Genomic DNA, 23,373 nt, shown 5'->3' on the forward strand with positions numbered 1-23,373 from the left:
CTGTTAGACCATTCTTCTATTTGAATGGTATTATTTCAGCTTTATTATACAGAAAATAATTCAACCTGAGTGATGGCTTCTTCAGTTTTGACTGTTGGTTACATAAATTAGCATGGTACTTAATTTTATGCTAATTTAATAGGATGTATTTCTGACTGATTCCTTTCTTTTCCATACTGAATCATACAGGCTTGCTGAATTTTGTGTAATTATGCTAACACTTGTCATTGCAATATAGAATATCTACCTGTAGCATTCATTTAAAAACCAAGGCTATATATTAAATTGTTCTGATTACTGTTGTATCACAGGTTTCAGTCGTGGTTTTTAATAGGCTGTATCCTACAGTTCGTAATCAAACTCTCATTGGAGAATAGAGAAAATTAAAGTGAATAAAGTATTGTCTATTCATCTTAGATTAAGTTTTATGTATATTAACTGTACAGCACTTACAAGATAGGATGCCATTTTTTCCTAGTAACCTAGTTACAGTTAAAAAGAGGGATTAAATAAGCTCAAATTTGTAGCCTTTATGCTAGTACACTTGTAGGGTGAATTCACTTAGCTAAATATTTTATGCCAGATTTATTGCAATGTAGAGGAAGAGACTTTTTACATATTGAGGAACTCAGGTTTGTGGAAAAAGAAACTACTGCACAGTAACAGCCACACAGTAAGCTGACCCAAATCATGCTGTAATGAAATAACATCATTGCCTGAGACCCCTATTTCTCTGTCACAGGTGTCTAATCAAAGATTTTGAAAAGCGTCCTTCAGTTACCCATCTTTTGGAGCACCCATTTATTAAACAAGTACATGGTAAAGACATGTCTCTGCGAAAGCAGCTGGCTGAGCTCATCCAAGAACAACAGCAGCTGGGCTCCGTAGCCAAAACAAGGTACTGTACTGTACAAGGTACTGTATGTACCAACATACATGCTACAGCCCTCCTTCCCCACACTAATCCTGCGAGCACAAATTGAAACTTCCAGTGCACAGACATTTACTGTTTCAAATGATCATATTAATGCATTGACTAGCAGTATTATTAGCAGCAAGTGCTGCTTACCATGTAAATGCAAAAAATGTGTTTTCCCTTTGATACTTCTTAAAACTAGTTTGATCAGCCATAATGCAATCTACTCCTTTGCATTCTTGCTCCCACTGAACTCTGTTCTGTAAGTGTTCTCTTTTGGCTCAGTCAGAGATGCTAATAATTTCAGAATGTTCTGGTTTGTGGAAGTATGTATTGGCATGAAAAATTATATTGTACTTTGGTAACAGATCTTTGAAAAATACAGCTGTATTCACATGACTACTAGAAAAGGTTAAGAACACTTTAAAGATTACTGTTTGATTAGATGCTATTTGTAAGAAGACTGTTCAGTACTTAAAGTAATTGCTTTGTCTGTAGTTTAATAATAGCTGCTATTTTTCATTCAGCCTAGTTATTTACTTTAAAATGTGCTTAGAAAGCAATGCATGTTTATCAGCAGCAGTGGGATCTTTTACTTTTGAGGCTGATTGTAAATATGTCTTAGTTTAGTTGTTGTCCAGAGGGTGGCAGAATTTCACTGTTTCAGAAGAATTAAATGCAAATTAACACACTGTCCCAAGCTCAGCAATCATTCTGTAATATGAAGTTTGTCTAGAGTTAGATGTGCTCTGGCCCATTTTTATAAACAAACACCTACTAATGCTGATGAAGAAAATTAAATGTCATGATTCATAAGTCATAAACATGTATATACTTACAAGCTGTAAGACTCTGTAGCTTAAATGCTAAAAGCCCAAACAAAAATGTAGAAGTTAAAGGTATAGCTGTAAGTACAGTTTCAAGGTGAATTTGACTTCTGTGGGTGGGGTTTTTGGTGGTTGGTTTGGTTGGTTTTGTGGGGGTGTTTGTTGTTGGGGGTTTTCCTTTGTTTGTTTGTTTCTTTTCTGGAAAAACATACCAGGAACTGCTCACTGTGGGTGAGGGAGCTATGCCAGGGTTACAGTGGAAGTTTCTGCTTTATCTGGCCGCCTAAGCATAGCTCCCCCATGTAGCATCTCACAGATCATGTTGCCTACAGCTATGCTGTGGCTGGCCCAAAAGGTATGGGAATTTTTCCAGCTGTTGACCAAATTGCAGATATAGACAGAGTGAAATGATTGTTGTGCTAAGAGGAGCTCTGAAATGGACTCGTCATGGTATTCCAGTACATTCTTCTAGGATCGAGCTCCAAAATGTGGAGGGACAAAGAGTCAAGACCAAGACATTTCTTTTCTGAAGCCTGTCCATGTATTAACTGAGAGTGCTGACAGACAAGCTTCTGCACCTTATGCATGACTGGAATGTAGAAAGGGTTTTGCTTCCCAGCACCCTCAGTATGAATCACCTGAGGAAGTTTAACTCCTTGTCTGTCCTGTAGCACCTAACCCTACTTAAATATTTTGTTTGAAAACAAAAATCTTTCTGATTGTTTTAGCATTATACTACTATGGTATCCATACTTGTTCTGTGAAGCACCAGCCCTCTGTGCTCAGGGCTGAGAGCATGCTCTGTGAGGACATTTACCATTGAAATTGATAACATGTTGTTCAGAATGATTTTCTGAAGATTTGAAACTTGATCAAATTTATATAAACTTTAATGGGATAGCAAAAGCATATCCCTGCAAAATATCGAGTCTGTGGGCCAGACAGTTAATACTGGACTACAAACATAAGATTATTACAAAAGAACCAACCACCAAGAGCATCTAATGATGATTTTCCCCAGAGGATAGACATAGCCTCATAATAGTAAAAAGCTTGGCTCTGTAATAGGGATATTGTACCCCCTAGGAAAATTGTTACCAATTAAAAGCCTTGAAAACCTCTGTAATGCTTTTATAACATAATTTTCAATACAGAATATGACATGCAGAAGAATATATGACCAGATGGTACTGTAAAAAATTGACTGGCATTCATCTGTAGTGATCGGTAGAAGTCATCTGAACGTATAGTCATCACTTCAAAGTAAATAGGCCAATTCAAACCCATGTTAAGTAAAACCCTTCTATTATACCACTGAATATATGTGCATATTTTTTCTGTTTATTGATGCACCCATGATAGGTACAATGAAATGTACATTAGTTTCCTGGTGTTCAGACATAAAGAAGGATAGACACTCTTTTTTAGGAGTACAGCAACACTACAGATCAATCATTTAAAAGATAAATAAGAGAAAATGTTCTCAGAGCACAGGCTGAAAAGTTCCAGAAATGGGAAAATCATCAGGATGCTTGGGTTAACAGCACTTCTTTGAGGGAAGCCAGGGAGTTACTGGTGATGACAACTGATCAGGAGGCATCTGTGTTTTGTCTTATATGAAAGTCTTCCAGGATCAGTGTTTTGGATTTGCATCTTTTGATTCTGTACTGACTCAGCACCCGTGGGGTTTTTCATAGGGTTCTCTTTCCAATAGAGTCATGCCAGTTTTGCCTATTTTGATGCATCACTTAAGGTCATTGTGCCTAAGAGTGAGCCTGCAGACTAGTAAGTCAGTACTAATGATTTAGAGCATATGATGGAGAGACATGGAGAGCTGATCTAGCAGTGCACTGCTAATGAGAAGGAGAACTGGCTTCTTTCATTTTCCCACAGCTCCCAGGAACAAGCTCATGATGCTGTTTTTATTGCAGCTTCAGTGATTGTCAAAAACCTCCTGAGCTAGAACTTCTACAGTAAGAGAAAATAACTAAGCCAGCAGAAACACACAAATAATTTTCTACTCTCTTAGTGATTGCAGAGAGGTGCCTCAGGTGATATAGCTGAAGTGAAGGAGGGAATGCTTCACATGACCATTAATAAGGGGGAGAGTGGCAGAAAGAAGCAAGCTGTCCCCTTTTGGCAGGATCATCTGGGATGACCCCTGGAGTCACAGACTGAAACATCTCCTTATTTCAGTTTCTTTCATTCTTCTTTTGTAGACTTCGTAGTGTGCAGTATAGCTAGGCTTCAGCACATTTCTTCAGGCCTCTGAACTGAAGGGGCACTTTGTTGGCCTTGAGCTCAAGGGAGTCTGCTAACACAAACATTTGTTGCTATCCTCTGTTTGTTGCTGACAAACATATATTGTCACTTTTCCATGAGGCAACTTACTAGGGAATTTTATATTCTGTAAATTCCTTTAGGTTAAAAATGAAAAATAAAATGTTTATGCTAGTAAAAGACTATTTTTAAAATTAAAAATGGCATTAACAATTCTTCCTGCTTTTTTTGCTGAAAAAGATACTCTGTGAAACTTTTCCACCAGCTCTATTTTTCTCTAAATTATTTACATCAGTGAGATGCAGACATCTTCTATCCTTATGCAAATAGGTGTTTCCAGTTTCAGAAAAAACAGCCAGAATACCTCTTTTTCCATACTTGTAATGAGAAAGAAGATTCTTTTTTTCCATCTGTTGGCATCTTTTTAGACTGAAATCCTTGAGTTCTACCATTTCAGCATTAGCACTTCACTCCTGCAATGCCTGTTTTTTATACTCTCATGGGGAAAAACTTGCTGAGGAAGTCCAACGTCACAGCTGTGTAAGGGTGAGCTCCAGGTATTATCTTGCTTATCCATATCCCTTTTATACACTATCAGTTAACTGTGTGTGTGTTTCCTAACAGTACCAGGGCTTAATTGCTAATTAGCAACAATATACTTTTCATTAACAGCTTTGACATAGAAACAATTATATGAAATTAATTCTAAGAAACTTATTCAGTGTTAAATAGTCCTCTAGTTCTGTTCTTGTAAAAGTTCTTCAATCCTTGAAAAATAGAGGTTAGTACATCAGAACAGTGCTTCACATATACTCATTCCAGCTATGCTGAATTTTTCTTCCCCATCTATTCTAAGAAACACATTGTTACTTTTTAACACATGGATACTGATTTCTAGTTGGTCTTGGGAGTCACAGCATCTCTTATTCCCATCAATAAATAGCTGCTTCTAGGCAGGAAGCATTTCTTAAAATCAGAGAGGATGCTGTCACAGGCTCTCACTCATTTTTTCCTATTTTTTTCTGGTTGTATTTTTTCTTTAATTTACCAATTCTGCATTCACACAAAGACTGTGAGATGGTTGTTCAAATAGTGTCCTGATGCATGATAACATTGTGAGAACAAGAAATGTCTTTCATTCCTGAAGACTTGTACCTCATGTAGCATTAAACTGGAGAATGGGAGAAAAATAAGGAATCTAAGTTACAGTAAGGTGTGGACAATAGAACATGCAAATGTTGGTCAGGAATGATAAGCAGAACTATAAAAATATTTTTGTTACAGTAATAACTGAGTATTGATAAGACGCAGTGTGTCTGAGTGTGACTAATGCTGTATTCTCTAACTAAAAAGGGTACACAAGTCAAGTCAACCCTAAACTTGCTATATTTCAGAAATAAGTTCTTCAAGATAGAAATTTGTGTGATTGCATGTCAGTAAAATAGCAAGAATGTTTAGTCACCCTCTGAATTACAGTACAAAAACATGGTAGAGGTTTGTGTTCTGTTCCTCATTCTCCCTCTGGATTGCTGTGTAACCTCTGTTCTATGACTTGCTGTCAATATTTCTCTGTTCCTTCACTTATGAAATGGCTGCTAATAGCTTTACTCAATATATTATACCTACAAAAAATAGACAGCGGTTTGTCTGAGGCAAGAACTTTATCTTTTACTTGTTCTATAAAGCTGTAATATACCTTTGGTCACTGTAAACCTATTGTTGAAGAGAAACATTCATGGTGCCTGAAGCTCTAGCCATTTTAATTTTCATTCTTTCTGCCCATAGATTCTGAGGAGGCTCTGGGAAGGCTCTAGGCAAAGATTATGGATATTGTTAATTTTCACTTAACAGTAAACATTCACTCTGTGTAGGCTATATTTTTGTTAAACAGTGTTTGTGTTTGATAATCCATTAAGGGAGATTATGAGAGAGCTGCTCACTTTCCAAATATGCGTTTTGATCTCTTGAACTCATTCGTGTGGTCTGTTGCCTTTGTGATTTGTAGCGCAAGAAATTCCAACATCGAGGCTGATTGCCAGCCTGCTGAAGGAAAAAGTTGGAAGAGATTTAGTCTCTTTCCTAGTATTGCTAAATGTTAAATGACTTGTGCTGTCTGCACTGGCAAAAGGCACTGCAAAAAGCAGGCATATTCTTTGGTGTTTAATTTATAAACTTTTGAAGTCTTTTAAGCTAGGAAGTATATCAAGATCCATAAATAATGCTTAAAAATACAATGGAACTTGTCATAGAGACATCTTGCATCCTTTAGGATGACTTTCTCAAAAAAGTAAACTTTCCATTTTATTCCATTAAAAAAACCAAAACCTAAAATATTTTTGTGGCTTTTGAGTAGAAGTAATGGAAAACTGTAGGATTTTTAATCTAACTGAAGGCCTTGAAAAGTACTGCCCATCAGCAAAAGGGAATGAAAGTAAAATGTTCTGGGTTTTTCTTTTCCCATTTGAATGTACATCAATTAAGAAATTACTTATTTACGCTCAGTCTTAAAATAACAAATTGTTTTATCCAGAATAACATGGAGGGGAAAATCTGAAGAAGAAAAGTCACAACAGCATGTGAGATGGAAAAACTCAAAGGTAGTAACAGATCTATTAGCTGCCTTTGGACTGTGGTGGAGAAGCAGAACATCAAGGAGGAAAATACATGATTAAAACCTTAGAACTGGAGACAGGGAAGAAGAATCTTCAGAGAACACAGTCTAAAAATTTTGCCCTTGGTAATATTCTTTGAAGCCATCTTTCAGTGTTTTAGATACTGTGGGTTCCCATGTGGCATTTGGCTGCTCTTTCAAAGGTGTTAATGTGGGGCAGCCACATGAAATGCAGTAGACAAGTCTATATTAATTTCAAAGTAACAAAAATATTTAGTAATTACCAGTTGGCATCTACATTTATTATGTAAACCCTGTCTATCAAATGTCACTGGAGTAGAAGTTGAACAAAACCATGGTCTTCTGTATTTCCTCAAGTGACTAATAACTCCTGTTGTAAAAATTCTATAACGATTTGATGTTTGAAAGTTAACGTTTATCAATTATTGAATGGTTTTGGTTACATGATTCAAAGTGGCAGCTTCTCAGTTATCGGCAGCTTTGAAGAGGCCAACTCCAGACATGGCTCATTCTTCTCTTGAATGTTTTTCTACAAATTGGGTTCTAATGTTCCTGTCTGTAAATAGGCTTCTTCATAGGAATCAGAAAAGGTCTTCTACTGACCTCTGGTTTTAGTTTTTAAAGGAATGAAAAATTTCAGCATTTTCATGGATATGGTTTTAAAGAGGTTTGAGGTAGACAGTGAAGAGTTCAGGGTTTACAGTTCTGGGTGATTTTGGGTCAGTGTGCTGCTGCTGGTCTCAATTTAAAAGTTTGGTTTTGTAATGGGGAACAGACAGGTGTGAAACCTTGCATTTTGAAGGATAAAATGTGAATCTGTACATCAGGAAGAATCAAACTTGAAGAAACCTAGGGGGAAGGAAAAAAGAAATCTAAGCATTTAATAGTTTGAGAAGGCCAGGTATGTTCAGGCTACCTTGTCAGATATTAGGATGAGGCTACAGTGTCTTGGCAGCTTTCCCCTTCTTATTAGCCAGCTGGATTACAGCAGCAGTCCATCCAAGGAAGTAATTCTTACAACCAGATATCTAGCTTCTCTGCCAGCTCAGATTTAGTTTTGAAAGCAATTAACTGCAAGGAACTTGATTGCATCCAGCCAGTAATTTCCTTTGGACTCAGAGTTAATAACAGAAACAGAACCAGAAGTAGTCCTCTGATGCTGCACACAATGTAATTTAATGCAATTTTTCCAGCCTTCATCTATATGAATATTAGGCAAATGAATTTAAAACTCTTTCTTCCCTTTTTTATTATTTTTTTTCTAAATCACAAAGCTACTGTGGCTCCCCCAAAGTGACCCTTCTTCTAATTATAGTATATGTGTTTTTACTGGAGTTACAAAGATTTTTGCTATAGCTGCAGCATTCATGTTGTAATTAAGGCTATGTCAATGTCTCTATTATGACCATGCTTCAACATGTTACTCCAGGGTGAAACTTGATGTACAGGGGCAAAATTCAGTCTTTGCAATGCATGGGAAATAGGTTGTGTATCTCTGTGTGGCAGTAGCACATTCTACCTTTTTTTCTTTCTCATTGTGTTGAGTATTTTTCTTGTAAATCTCAGGAATTAATTTTAAAATTGGCAATAATATAAAGAAGGACAAGTACAGAAACAATTGTTCCTATGTGAGTCCTACAAAAAAACCCGAACAGTAAACATGAATGCTTACCTGCACCAGGAGAGCAAAGTAAAGGCCCTAATAATGCTAGGGGTGGAGAGGAGAGAGATCAGAGAAGCAGCTTCCCCATGAATGCAAAAATTCTTGGCCTGTGTTGTTTTGTTGCTCAGGTTGGACCTGCCAGCAAGACGATGTTTCAATCTGGAAGTCTGTGTGGTCCATCTAGCTTTTTCTTTCCCATCATGGGCTTAATAGTGGGGATATATGAGTGTATAGCTATTTACAGTGCACTTCTATTGCTGTGACTGGTGTCTAATACAAAAAGAGGTTACTTTCTTTCAAATTGTTTCTTTCCCACAAGTAGAACAAATTAATACTTCCTGCCATCTTCATGAAATAGTTCTCCCCAGGGAGAAATGCTTCTCGCCTTTTGCTCCTCCTCCAAAATCCAAGAAAACTGTCCCTTCCAGCTATTCCTGCCTGAAGAAAAAGGCAAAGGGAAGGTGCTTGGAAGGATAGTCTTTTTCAACAGGCATTGCTCATCACTAGATTTCTGGAACAAACCTTATGCTGTGCTTCAGGTCCCTTCCAACCCAAACCATTATGTGATTCTGTAACAAAGTTAGGTGCCTTGAGTGACTGGTCCTTTATGCCAGTTCTTTTAACAGTGAAGAGACTATGTCTTCCAGGGATTGATTCAGAACATTGCTGGAAACTTAAGGCAAATATAGCATCTTTGATATTCCTTTGGCTTAGAACTTGTACTGAAAAAATGGCTGATAATTCTACTTTTTACAGAAAAAACATACTGAGAGTTATTTCCCTAATTAAGAGTGTTTCCTTCTGCTTTTTTTAGATTTTTTTTATTATATTTTAAAAGCAAATTATATTTCTGATGTAAAGTTGTGGAAATAATTAAAGGTTACTGTTTGTGTTTTTCCTTTTCCACTCTGTCAATGCATCTGCAGGACATAGGGTCAGTAGAAAACTGATGAGACCAGCAGGAGATTTGAAGCTAATGTGATGTTATGCTCCTAATATCCTCTTCCTAATCATGTACTTAGGAAAATGAGTTAAGCACAAGAAAATATGTGCTCAAAGGTATATATGTTTTACTTATGTTTGACTAAAACTAGTTTCCTTATTTATTTACATAGTGTTAAAAGGAACCCTTTCCAATAAAAAAGATTGATTCGTTTATCACTTAAGGAGAACAAACAGCAGGAGTTTAATACACAATCAGATAGCAGATTAGTTTACAAAGCCATTCTGCAATTAGACATGCTTAGGTTTGAATGTGCCTTCTTATCCCTCCACCTCGCACCTCTGGTAGATAGTCTGTACTTGCAGCTTGTTGCAATTCAATATTGTGTCTGTGATGTTTTGCTCCAGGAAGAAAAAGCTTCACAGATGAGTTATATTAGCTATTGCTTTTTTGGTTACATCTCCATGAAGGGAAGCAACTGTTCAACTGTTTGCTTCATTTGTAAACCAGGGAGTGCTCCCATCTCTAAATGATTTAAATTATTTACAACAGCATTTTTCTGTAAAGTAAGAGGTTGAATTCTGGTTTGAAAGGGAAAAAACAGTTAAAAAAACCCAGTAGTACATTAGGCTACTTACATGCATACCTACTGCTTCAAGGATCTGGCTTGTTAGCAAAGTGTAATGTTCTTGCATATAGTGACTCTTAAAAAAAAAGCCAAAAAGAAAACACAACCTAATCGAAGACCAGAAAATGGAAAATTTAATTGAATGGAACTTTGAACAAATTAAAATGTTTGCCATGCTACCCACGGGAAATAATACCCACTGTAACAATTTTTCTTTCATAGCTTATTATTTGTGTTGTTGTGTCCTTCTTTCATTTCTTCATATGTACAATATCAATCAAACTACCATCTCTGGGAATGTAGTGGGACTGTCAGCAAAACCTGCTGTCTTCCCACTGTTTCATTTTCTAGCTGACGAAAGAGTTTGCACAGTTTTATTTAGTTATTATTCAAATAAACCATTACAGAACAGTTTTCCAGAACTCATTGAGTAGCCAAAAGGAAAGAAGGAAAATTAATACAAATAGAAATAAAAAAATTATGGTCTTTAAATGTGATTTGCAATTGTCTGTGAAGCTGTACTCATGGCTAACACTCTTCTCCTTCCCCTTTGTTAAAGGCTTTCCATGCAATAATTCTTCTGATGATATAATAGCTCTTGGATATGAAAACATTCTCTTTACTGAATGCAAGCTGACTAGCTTCAAATGTAGAAGTGTACATAAAGGGCAAAAATACAAAAGCCTCAATGTTAATTTTTGAAAGAGGATTCCAAGAGCGTATGAAGATACAGTTATAGAAAAAAGACCTGCTACATCTCCATATTAACCTTGAACATTATAGATAAACTGTGTTTCCTGCACAGTTACAGTACCGTTCTGCTAGTACTTAATATAATATTTAGTGTTGTTTTGGGATGTGTGACCATGTGATTCCTACTTTCTACATGGCAACCAATGCAGAAACAATCTGTCAAGGACTGTCATTGAGGATCAATGCTAAATGTTACTCAGCAGGATGCAGACTGTATCTCGGTGGGTGTCCTTCTACTATGCTTTGATTATGTTTGTTGTAAAGAAAAGCCTAGTTGTGCTTACAGCATTTATATTTCACACCCTCTGTGGAGGACATGTTACAGCCTCTTGATTTGTTCCCGTTTCAACATGATGTGTTGTTTAAAAATATATACACAGCATTTTCAAAGATTCCTTCAGTATAATCTGATTATAAAGGGGTTATGTGACAGTTTGTCTCTGCTGCTTATTGTGTGGCTTAAATCTCTGGGGACAAGCTGACTGAACATCCATACAATTTAGAGTCTGATGGCAGCTGTGGTTCAAAAATGTTGGTTTGGACCAGATCTAGGGTCATCTGAGGAGGCACTTTGGCATACACCAAGGTAACAGTAAGATTTTATACTATTTATTGCTTCTTCTGGCTTCTTTAGATGACAATACTATTGACTGGGTACGTGGGGGGAACATTTAATTAAACAGAGTAGTAGTTTATTAACTTACACTAAGGAGGTAAGGGAAAAGGGGGAGAATATTTTTATGCTTTACTGTCTGAGTGAAGAGTAGTAAGTCTACAGATAAATCTTTGCTGAGCATTGATAGGTAGGTTATATATTGTGAAAGAGAAAGCACATATTAGAGTGGACAGCAAGCTGATGTATTGCTTTTATAAAAGGATATTGCAAGCAAAAATATGCATTTCAGAGAATGCGTCTGTTTTCTGCATGACAAAAAGTCCCTCGTGACTTCTCATTACCTCTTAATGTTTGCTGTCTTTGATACACTTTTGTAACACTGGTGCTCTACTAACAAACTTCCAGACATGAACGAATACATACTAGAAGACCTTACCATGTGGATGGAGCTGACAAGTACTCTCTAGATGATGATCTGGTAAATCTAGAAGTTCTAGATGAGGTACTGTACTGTCTTGAGTAGCAGTTTCTGACAATTGTATTTCACATTTTGCCTATTTCTGCTTTTTAGGCCCCTCTTAGCAGAATGAAAATAGTTTCTTCTTGCAAGCTTTTATCTCACCATGGAAAGGGGATTCTCCTGTGGCCGATCTGCTACTGTCACTTCATTAATATTCCATATAGTGGCATAAAAATAGTAGCAATGAATACTATTTTGTGGAAGAACTCAATTATGAGTGATGCTAGTTTAAATTATTTTTGTGAGTTTCCTAAAATGTGAAATTTAGTCATAAAGATCTAGGTTTATGTGATTTTATTTTTCTAAAATTGATTATTTATGTAGAATAATATGTTATCTACAGCTCTTGGATAAAAAGTGATAAAACAATATCAATTTCCTATTTTGCTATATCACCTATATGCAGAGTATCTGTAAATTTTTGTGTTGATGATTCTTACATTACATGCCATCAAGAAAAAGACATAATACTAAATTGTGGTAGTGTCCTGTTTAAAACAGTCTTTTACAACTACTTAAAATTTAATCCTTGAAAACTTATTATCCTTGTTTCATGGCCAAATAAAAAAATGAAATGGAAATATACTATGAAGTGCAGCAATAATGTGCACGTCCATTTTCCCTTCAGAAAGTTTGCTTCGCAGGCTGATAAAATATGTACTAATCTTCAAAAAAGAGTTGCCATTTAACTTAGTTTTATGGCATTAGCAAGAATTTTGAAAATATTTGGTTATGCGGTTTTGGCACTTGAAAAATAATTAGTAATACTTACAATAAGTATTTCTTAATCAGTGTTCTCAGTATATTTACAAAAATCTTCTTAAGGGGAAAAATATTGTACAACTTATCAAACTTCTTGTAATCTTCTCAGGATACAATTATCCATCAGCTGCAAAAACGCTATGCTGACTTACAGATTTATACTTATGTTGGAGACATTTTAATAGCCTTGAACCCCTTCCAGAATCTCAGCATTTATTCTCCCCAGGTAAGAGAGATTCCAAGCTGTGGACAGTAGTAACTTTACATTTTGTATTAACACCACTGGCTAAAACTCTTAAGCAATGTTGGAAGCTAGGAGTACAGACTAAACCTCAGCCTTTTCTTCTTCCAGAACAGTGTGGCTACGAATCTGTGTTGCTCTGGTTTGCTTTTTAAATTTGGTCTCATTCTATTTCATTCCTTTCTGCTTGATGGCACAACTTCCATGGTACAGATGAAGGTCACCCTAGCCCCAGCTGGGCCTCTTGTCTAGCATTTAGGGCTTCTGCAAAGTGGTTATGTGAACCTCCTTATGCTGAGGCTTTTGCTTCCTGAAGAATTTCTCTGACTATTAAATGTCCTGTACCATCAGCTCTGGCTTGGAAGAAACAAGTGAATCAAATGCTGTAAAGATAGAGGCAGTTTAATTCCCTACAAATATGAAGAGAGGTGGAGCTAGAAATTACTTAGTCTCCATGGGTGCTTCAATCAGGGCTGCAGGTAGAGGAGTGAGATTTCAGATTGACTATTATCTTTGAAGTTTTTTTGGTGTATTTCCTTTATTGAAGGTTTGTGTTTGAAGTTCTGTTCCTTGTGTTACAGTTCTTTTCACTTTCTTATATGGGAAATGTCAGAGGGCATTCTAGGTGTTGTAATTTGTATTCTGGATGTTGGGCAATGTCAAGAATTACCACTCCTCTTCCAGGTGAATCAGTGGAAATTCTGTGCTATAATAGACAACTGCCTCTGTTGAACAGGCAGAAGATAGTCACTGTTCTCTTTTCAGTTCTTAATTATGTAGCTAAATTGCGTATTTAGACTACTGTGTGTTCTTTAAATTTAGTTCTCCAAGCTTTACCATGGTGTGAAGCGTTCATCAAATCCCCCCCACATATTTGCCTCTGCGGATGCTGCCTACCAAAGCATGGTTACATTCAGCAAGGATCAGGTAAGAATCTGTTCATTTTGGTTTAGATTCCATATTAATTATACTACCATTGTGCTTCATGGCTGTGGCTAATGTTCTGTTATGTTGTACTTTGGGAAATTTTTCTCTAATCCTTTTATTCCTACAACAGGAAAACCAGAGTAGAAATCCAGTCAGGTTTGGGAATTCTGGAGAAGACACAGTGACATAAAAGAGGCTTAAAGGTCAAATAGGTTGATAGGAGTACCTGACCAATATAGTTTCCTGGACATTCATGAAGTCCTGGCAGTTAAGACCAGCTGCAGAATGTTGCTGCACACTGATCCTAGGCCTGTCTTGCCCTGGGTACTTAAATAATTTACACTTGTGTAAAATAGGAGGTTCTCAATGACATAGCAGATTAAGAGAGTTTGAACCACTTTTCTGTTTCAAAAAGACCCTAAGTCACAAAAAATAGGAACCATTATCTCATTTTTTAGTAAAATATATTATGGATGGATCTATTATAAACATAATAAGGATACAAATCTAATTATTATTAGCAATAATTTTAATGAGAATAAAATACCATACTGTAGAAGATTTTATTACATTCTTAAGATTATAACTTTGTACTCTTTCTAATTTGATGTGCTGTATGTACATGACTACTGAGGGCTGATAACTATTTTTGTTTATAAAATCTTTGTGATTTACCCTGCACATTGCACAATAATTCATAGAAAATGCTTTTTTAAAATCATAAAAGCAGAATAAAATAATAAAAGGCATGCAATCAGAAAATGCCAAGAAAAGAAGACAAATAAAAGGAACAGGAGCTTTACTAAGTATGTGGAAGTACACTGGCCTGAGAGATGATTAGTACTTCTTTGTACTAATGTACATGTAGAGTAAGTTATGTAAGAACTTGTTTTCTGAGGAAAAAAATTAATGTCTTCAGCTCATCAGGCCTTGTACATCTTTAATGGTGTTTTGTACCTGTTTAAGAAACAATTTTCATTTAGATCTAAATCAGTTTCCTATTTGCTGCTTGCAAAGTATTACAGGAACTTGTTCATCTCCATTACCTGGCCAGCGTTCTTTAAGTAAAGCTGCATTAGATAAACACTGTAGCCAGACTGAAAATGTTTTGATTCTGTTTGTTTTAGACATTGAGCTTTCTCTTGTTTTTTCCCTGGGAAAGCTGAAAAGTGGCTTAAGGTCTTAATATTTCTCTTGAAGTGAAAGTCAAGTTCTAACCAATTCTGCAAGGACTCATAGGTTTCAACCGTGTAAACTGTTATACATAACTTCCCTAATCACACAAAGGCAATTAAGTTAAATAGTGTAACTCTGTAAATCCATCAATGTGTTACCTGTTTCCAAGAGCAAAAATACCTGACAAGAAGCAAATAAATGATCTGCAAATGTCATATTGCACACATTATGTAGAGTCAGTCCCTGCACCTGCTGTCAGGCACCACTAGGTACCACCACATACATAATGGTTGCATCTTTCAAATCTTTTCACATAGCTCAGTTCTATATGAAGTTTCAGTGCATCAAGTATTTTAGGACCTTGTATCTTTTCCCAGCCAAGAATCTTGTATGTTCACAGTGTCGTGGAGATAATTTTCAGGTGTTTGCATAAAAACAAGTACATCTGTGCAACTGCTCAGTGTTAACATTTTACTTATATGTCTGTTGATACTGTACCTTAAATAGACTAATATTTGTACTGGTGATCTGTAGAATATGTGGAAAAATGGGGAAAATAATGAATACTGTTAGAATTCATACTCTGTAATCTGAAGTGTTCGCACTTCAGTGTTCCTGTGTGAACTGGCCTTTTAGGTGTACTGGCCTTCTACTTCCATCTTGTCCACGAAGCATAAGAGCAGAGAATTTAGACCATTCTAGCTAGTCTCTGAATCTGGCATCCATTTGGAGAGCCTATAAAATACCATATGTGAAAGACTGCTGACCCAAGAAGAAGGTGGATATGTCCTCCCAGAATCATGAAATGAAGAGATGCATATTTTTCTGAAATGTTTAGATGCTAGTTTGCTGTTCTCGTTTGAATGTCAGAGTCACCTACAGAATAGCCTCTCTATGCAGTGGTAATTATGTAAGATTATTTTTAGGAGCAAACTTTTGGTCAGTGTATTAAAAATAGCTGTACCCTGTGATACGTGTTAATTCATATGAAGTCAATACAGTGAGCTCAGAAGCACATTAATTGAGCTGTGGCAGTTTTCTGAGTTTTAAGCATTTGAGAGAAACCACATAAATGTTAGTCATGTCTGTAGACATGGTCCCTCATTTATGTGTCTTAGCCCTTAGAAATTCAGTCACTGCTTCACACATGCACAGTGCTATCAGGCATTGTGAGATGCATTTTAGTAATCTAGGGAATAAATTATTGCACTGAGTCTTTGCTGATCTCTCCTTTCAGAAGGGGTTTGACCCTTAAAGTATTTCGCAGTTTTGGTACTAAACATGAAGTAACAGATGGAAGTAGTAATGGCTGATATTGACCATGTGGTGAACTCTGCACCTGAATGTTTTGTTTTGTGTGTTCAGTGCATTATCATCAGTGGGGAAAGTGGTGCTGGAAAGACAGAAAGTGCCCATCTGATCGTCCAACATTTGACCTTCTTGGGAAAGGTATTTCTTAGCCAATTATGTAAAACTGTGAACAAGTCCTTCCAACCCCACCTCAGTTTCTGCTCGATTTAATCTTTAATATTTAAAACTGTTTACGTAAATTGTCCCACTTGAATTAGGGGCATAATAATCATGCATGTGTGAGAGCGCTGAATTAAGATATGAGTGTGACTCACACCAAGCCACTTGATATTTTTTTAAAGAGTAGGTGCCGGATTCTGAGTGTTCAGTACTGGTAGTTATGTACAGTGTTTATCACATATATCATTGTTTATTTATACAATGACAGATCTTACTATGGCTCTAATCTTAGAAGCTCTTAGACATTTAAATGTTACAAAAATGCTATGAGCACAAAATGATGGAAAAATCAAGCATGTTAAGGTTAACCTTAAGTAGATGTCTTTAGGTTTTTTATGGTTTTGGTACTCCTAACTAATTATATGACACCTCAGAGGTAGAACAATTGCAGAGAAAGCAGAATCTGCATATTCCTACTTGTGGGAGACTTCCTCATCAATTTGTTAGACCTGTTGTTATGTAAGTAGGAAGGTTAACACAGTACCTTGAGGTACATTCTTCCTGCCACAGTGCCTAAGTCCATACAAGCATGAGAAGAGGATTCTATGCTTCTGAAGCAAGAATTGAATTGTGGGTAAGCATTATATTCTTTTAATTATTATTCTGATCTGTATCTGTTCTGTCAAGGCCAATAACCGTGCTTTGCGTGAGAAAATTCTTCAGGTGAATCCTCTGGTTGAAGCATTTGGGAATGCCTGCACTGCCATCAATGACAACTCAAGTCGCTTTGGAAAATATCTGGAAATGATGTTTACACCCACAGGAGCTGTTATGGGGGCAAAGATTTCTGAATATCTCCTTGAAAAATCAAGGGTCATAAAACAGGCTGTGTAGGTATATTAATTGTTTGTCCTTCGACATATATATAATGTTTGGATTGATTTAATTATCAAAAATTCTGTATTTTAAATGCTTTCTCGTCTTCTGCTAAAGCAGTAATCCTTTGTACAGTGCTATGACAACAAGAGTAGTCAGGTTCTTTTGGAGCGGAAGCCAGAGCCGCTCCGTTCTTTGGAGAAATGTTATGTTGACTGGGTTTTCTGTGTTTCACAGTTGCTGATCCTAAACTATTAAAACAAGTGGGAGATTTGCTACCTACTTCAGTGAGCTCATTATAAGAACTACTTTTACACTGTACAAGATGCCACAAGAATAAACACAGGTGCTTTAAAAGGATTTTTTTTTTCCAGGGGAGAGAAAAATTTCCATATATTTTATTATATTTATGCTGGCCTTTATCATCAGAAGAAACTTTCTGAATATAGACTTCCTGATAAAAAGCCTCCTAGGTAACTATCACTCACTTGTTTTAACTGCTCATTGTAATTAGCTATTGATCAACACTTGCTTTCAGTATGATGCCTTAAAATCTCTCTTAATCCTTCTCCATCTCTTAAGGACCTTTTTTAATCCTCCCAAGGAAAGAAGAGGATGGACACTGAGGCATTCCATTATTTGTGTTTGTTTGAGAAGTTGAACTATTAAAACAGGAGGAGGAAGAATCAAGCTCATTATTATGTAGATCTGCTGACATTCAATGAGAACAGCCCACCTTATGAATTTCTTACCATAATGCTTCACATTCAGTAATCACCCAGAATATGTTTTGAAGTTGTGTTTTTTAACTGGTGTTTGTACTCTGCGTGCTTCTGATCTGTATTGGGTGAGGGCATATGTGTCAAATGTTGGGAACACTAATAGACGTTAACAAAGGATAAGTAAAAGTTAATGCAACAGAAGCAAAAACTTCATATGAATTAGCACCAAACTATATAATTGGAAGATATTGAGATAAATGTTCTTTCCGGTTACTGAGGTACTTGCATTGAAGTCACTGGAGGTCATACTGACGTATCTGTTAGTGTGATGTTTTCTTTCTCCCACTCTGTTTAGATATATTGATAATGAAACTGGAAGAGTAATGCATGATATTGTTACTAAAGATTCTTATGGAAGACAATTTGAAGCGATTCAGCATTGCTTTAGAATTATAGGATTTACTGACGAGGTAAGAGATCCAGATGCTAAACCATTATTGACCTTCTTTATGAAAACTTACCTCCAGTGCTACCTTTTGGTTTTGTGGATGCACACCTGCACCACAGAATCTCTTTTATGACAGAAGTGAACCCTGAAAGAATAACCACACACTCAGAAGGCAAGAGCAGCCTGAGGTCTCGGTTGGTACTCAGGCAATTCTGTATTGCACTGTTTTCTGTGCAAATAAGAGTTTACTTGAACTTGTAGAATTTGGTTTCAGAGAAAGCTGTGAGCTTTAATAGCCATTCCAGTGCCTACATTTTTTTGTCATAGCCTAAATATGATCTGTATATCTAATTGGATTCCTTAAAAGTGCATCTTGTCATCTTTTACAGGAAGTGTACTCAGTGTACAGAATTCTGACTGGAATCTTAAATACTGGAAATATTGAGTTTGCTGCCATTTCTTCACAACACCAAACGGATAAAAGTGAGGTTCCCAACCCAGAAGCCTTAGATAATGGTAAATACATTTGAATGTTGTCAGTTCTGTAAATGCAATTTAACTGTATTTGTGAGAATCTGTAACTCATGGTAACAGTTGGTCAATGCTGGTGATTTCCACTGCATAATCACAGTTGTGTATCTTTTTTCCACTGTCTTTTAGCTGCTGCACTACTAAGTATTGGGTCTGAAGAACTTCAAGAGGCCCTAACCTCCCACTGTGTTGTAACACGGGGGGAGACTATTATCCGAACAAACACCGTGGACAAAGCAGCTGACGTGCGAGATGCCATGTCTAAAGCACTTTATGGCCGGCTCTTCAGCTGGATTGTAAATCGTATTAATACGCTGCTTCAGCCAGATAAAAATATATGGCAAGTCACACATCACTGAATCATGTGTACTTACTGTGCATATGTCTGATGGGTTCATCCATTTGTATATTTTTGATTTTGCAGAAAGGGTGCTGTGTTTATTTTGACTAAGGCTTCAAAATGGCTTTCATGCTGTGATACTGAATTTTGTTTCCAGGACATTAATCCCATCATTTTCAAAGACCCAAGTAGAATTTAGCTACTGAAGTCAATGGAAATTGAGTTGTTGAAGTGCTGTATAATTCTTTAAAAAGATGCTTCCTATATATTGAACATGAAAATCATACAAAAGTCTGATTAGTACACTGAAAAACTTTAGTATGTATTCACAGTCCTTACAGATCTTGGTTTTTTTAGTAATAAATACAGATATCAGATTATTATTGTGCTGCTACTTGAGATGTAAGTGATGATTTTTTATTTTTCGTAGTTACAGAAACATTACATTGTGCACCCTTATGATTTCATTGCCAGGTACTAATCTGGCTGGTTTGATCTTTTGGAGCAGCTGTAGAGATTTTAGAAACAAGAAAACCCCTCAGGTGATGTGAAAATGCCTCTGATCTGAGATCTCTACTTGGCACTTCACTGTGTCATATAGACACATTCTCATCCATATCCAGTTTTGGTGGTGACTGTCATACTTCAGTTCACACGTGGGCTCTTGACAGTCCAGCTTGTAGCAGGAACAGACTTGGTAATTACCCTTCTGAATGAGTATAGCAGAAACATACTATTAAAACTTGACACCTTTTGACTGTCTGGAGGAGCAGACAAATTTTATTTGAGATCTGCCTATGAAACCACTTGTTTTAATATGGCTGCTAAATGTGGCTTACTTTGTACCTATGATTCTCCTGCCACCTTCATGGCAATTTGCAAGAAGCAAGTGGAAAACAAAAGTCTTAACAATGCTGAACAAATGCATGAGTTGTCTTAGGCTCAAACACACTTTTCCTATGATTTTTGCAGCAGAGTAAATAAATTATGCAATCCTAGTTACCATGTTTATCTTTATTTTAACGTGATGTTGCCCATGATGAATTCTGTTTGTATTTTCACATGCAGCAATGCTGAAAGTGGGATGAATGTTGGGATACTAGACATATTTGGATTTGAGAACTTCGCAAGAAATTCTTTTGAACAGCTGTGCATAAATATCGCTAATGAACAGATCCAGTTTTATTTCAATCAACATATCTTTGCACTTGAGCAGGTAAATTCAGCTCTGATGAGTTCTAGCTGAATCAGCCATCCTAAACCATAGACTATATTCAGGAGTACTTTATAAACCATAAAATGGGTGTGCGATTTAAATGCAAGATAATGACATCTTTCAGTTGAAGTTTTGTGAATAATGTTGCTGAGGCTTATAGAATATTGCTATGCATCACAAATGTTACTGGTTAAATATTAAAACTGTGCTGATGACTTTTGTAGATGGAGTATCAGAGCGAGGGAATTGATGCAACTACAGTGGAGTATGAGGACAACCGGCCTCTTCTAGATATGTTCCTTCAGAAACCCATGGGTCTCCTGTCTCTGTTAGATGAAGAAAGTCGATTTCCTCAGGCAACAGACCTAACTTTAGTTGGTATGTACAAACAAAAACTCTGTGAAAAGACAAATGTATTGTAAGAGGGCAGAATGTCATCGTTGTTCAAGTTTTACTAGCCTAGTTGTCCTGATGAGGCTGTGCCATTTTAGTTGATATTCTGAAGTTCATTTTTCACTGTGCTTCATAATTTTCTCTGCTTACTTGTTTTCTATCCTTTTCATATTGGAAAAGTTATCTTAAATATCATGTGTCAAGAGCTTATTTGTCTTTCCAGTGTTACAAGGAAATAACCTGTGTCTTGTCCTTGTACGTGAGGTGTATCAAGCAGTATTTATCCCCATTTACTGAAGAAGTGGCTGAGACAGAGTAGAATCTTGTATCTAGGACCACCCTGTGAGCAGCATTAGTGTTGAAAGTAAAATTTAGAGCTCCCAGGCTCCTAGGCCCATGTTTATCCAATTAGAAAATACTGCTTCATTCCAGATTATCTCATCATAAATAGGAAGTGTGTGTTATTTCTGGTGTGCCATCTGGCTGAATATTTCCCTGCCTTCATGCATATTTTACATACATTTTAACAAATTTTGGTGCCAACCTTAAACCATGCAGCGCATGCTATGTTTAAAACTGTTGTCTTGCTTTTATTTGCTAGAGCTGACCTTTTCCCTGTGATATTTCCTTCAGTGGAACGTGCAGCAGAGGCTCAAGCTGTTAGTCAGAGGAAAATAACAACTGCCAATTAAATTGCACAATACATATAGTAGATTTTTTACTTCTGCTAGGCTGAGCTTACCGGAATTCAAGTCACAGATTGAACAAGTACTATGGTTTCATTCCACTCCTCCTTTATATACTAAAGTAGTCTGCTTCCCTGTGGGTCACATAAATCAGTTAATACTGAATACTGAACTTCTACTGTCAGAGGAACCTTCCTTGGTCCAGTGCTGATCAGCTTTACTGCTGATCTGTACACAGAACAGCAGGATCCCTCAAGGAGACAGCAAAGTGAGAGAGATATTTTGCCCTCTCCAGGTGTGCCAGACAGTCATTAATTCCACTGCTCTGTTCCAGCCCCCTGAAATTCCAAACTTAGTTATTTTTGCTTTAAATACAAGCTTGATTCAGTGTTAATAGAAAGAAAAACCTGACACAAGTTGCTGCCTGGGCTTTCAGTGTTGGACAGACAACACTAACTTCATTACAAAATATTAAAGAGCATACAAAATATCACAGGGCATAAAAGACATTTTTCTCAGAAGTTGGAGTTTCCTTTTCTGTCAGTTCTTTAGAGGTAGGCACAGGAAACAGAAAGTCTCTTTAGAAGAGCTTTTGTATAGAAGCCTCCTCTTTTTCTGTAGAAGTCCAAAGGTAAATGCGACACAGTTCCAGACGGAAGACATTAACATATCCTTAAAACATGATGAACAAAGCTAATTGAATGCAGAGGGAAAGATAGGGAAGATACATTTAAGCAAGCGTGATATATGCACAGTTTTGAATGTACGTAATTAAAATAAACTCACCCCAAACCCTCTATATGCATAAGCAAATTCATATCAAAATATCAGAAATTGTCACATCTTCTCATTAGCCCTTCTTATTTAATAGTTTTCCATGCACAAAACCATCCACAGTGGATGGTTTACAGCTTTACTGGGCTAGTTTAGAATGAACTGTTCCATTCAGAAATGACAGCTTGGAAAAAGTGTAGAGAAGCTGGCACACAAATATTTCTGAGCAATCTGATAATATATGTGTTTATAGCAGCTCTGACTTCTTGAGAAGCAACTTAGCAAACTAATTAGGATGAAGGTTATAGTTAATCACTCTGTCACTTAAATCAATGTCTCTTCTCAATCTCTAGATAAATTTGAAGATAACTTACGATGCAAATACTTTTGGAGACCAAAAGGAGTAGAGCTGTCATTTGGTATTCGGCACTATGCTGGAAAGGTAAGGTCATGTGATTTTTATTTAGTTCAAATAGCGGTGGCATGGTCATTGTTTCTTTTCATCCAGAGTTTCTGCTTTATGGTGGTTTTTTTCCTCATTTTAATAGAAAATATGATAAAGTTTATGCAAACATAGAATATATAATAAAATTTTCATGTGTAGTGGTCCATTTTAGAACCTATCCTTAGGGCTCTTGCACAAATTGTGTAGACAGTAACCATCTTTTTTCTGCAAGAACTCTGGCACCAGAAACACCGTTATTACAGTCACTTCGAAGGAGCAACTCTCTGGAGCCGGAACAGGCTACGTGCTTGTTAACATCGTGTGAATGCCACAGTAGTTCTGTGTGAGAGTGTATCTAAGTATATAGATGAAAAGCAATGTAAACCAGTATCTGTAATAGAACTTAAAATCCGATAGAGAGCTTTGGAAAGACTGGGACTTGCTAGTACAGATGTTTCCTTGTACTCTGTAACACCTAAGTTCTTTTGTTCACATTCACGTTATTTTATGTGGGGAATAATGTTCCAGTTTTCACCATAACATGAGCTTTGCTTGTGATTTCAGGCCCAAATATTTATTTATAAACAA

At 36.6% G+C, this 23,373-nt stretch overlaps 1 protein-coding gene across 3 annotated transcripts in view; it reads left to right on the forward strand.

Annotated features, from left to right (window-relative positions):
* The window catches only part of MYO3B (myosin IIIB), a 197,337-nt gene that overhangs the window by 81,048 nt on the left and 92,916 nt on the right, over window positions 1-23,373 (forward strand). The window contains exons 11-23 of one of the 3 annotated variants that reach the window (XM_039387963.1): window positions 743-898; window positions 11,664-11,760; window positions 12,650-12,766; window positions 13,604-13,708; window positions 16,250-16,333; window positions 17,042-17,244; window positions 17,605-17,703; window positions 18,308-18,422; window positions 18,790-18,916; window positions 19,061-19,271; window positions 20,340-20,487; window positions 20,712-20,865; window positions 22,694-22,782. In XM_039387963.1, coding sequence (XP_039243897.1) covers window positions 743-898; window positions 11,664-11,760; window positions 12,650-12,766; window positions 13,604-13,708; window positions 16,250-16,333; window positions 17,042-17,244; window positions 17,605-17,703; window positions 18,308-18,422; window positions 18,790-18,916; window positions 19,061-19,271; window positions 20,340-20,487; window positions 20,712-20,865; window positions 22,694-22,782 — 1,705 coding nt within the window. The other 2 variants (XM_039387964.1, XM_039387965.1) reach the window with 2 other exon arrangements.

The sequence above is a fragment of the Pipra filicauda genome, unplaced genomic scaffold (genome assembly GCF_003945595.2).
Source record: "Pipra filicauda isolate LSUMZ 115617 unplaced genomic scaffold, ASM394559v2 scaffold5_size6683894_pilon, whole genome shotgun sequence".
In the NCBI taxonomy this organism is placed as follows: domain Eukaryota; kingdom Metazoa; phylum Chordata; class Aves; order Passeriformes; family Pipridae; genus Pipra; species Pipra filicauda.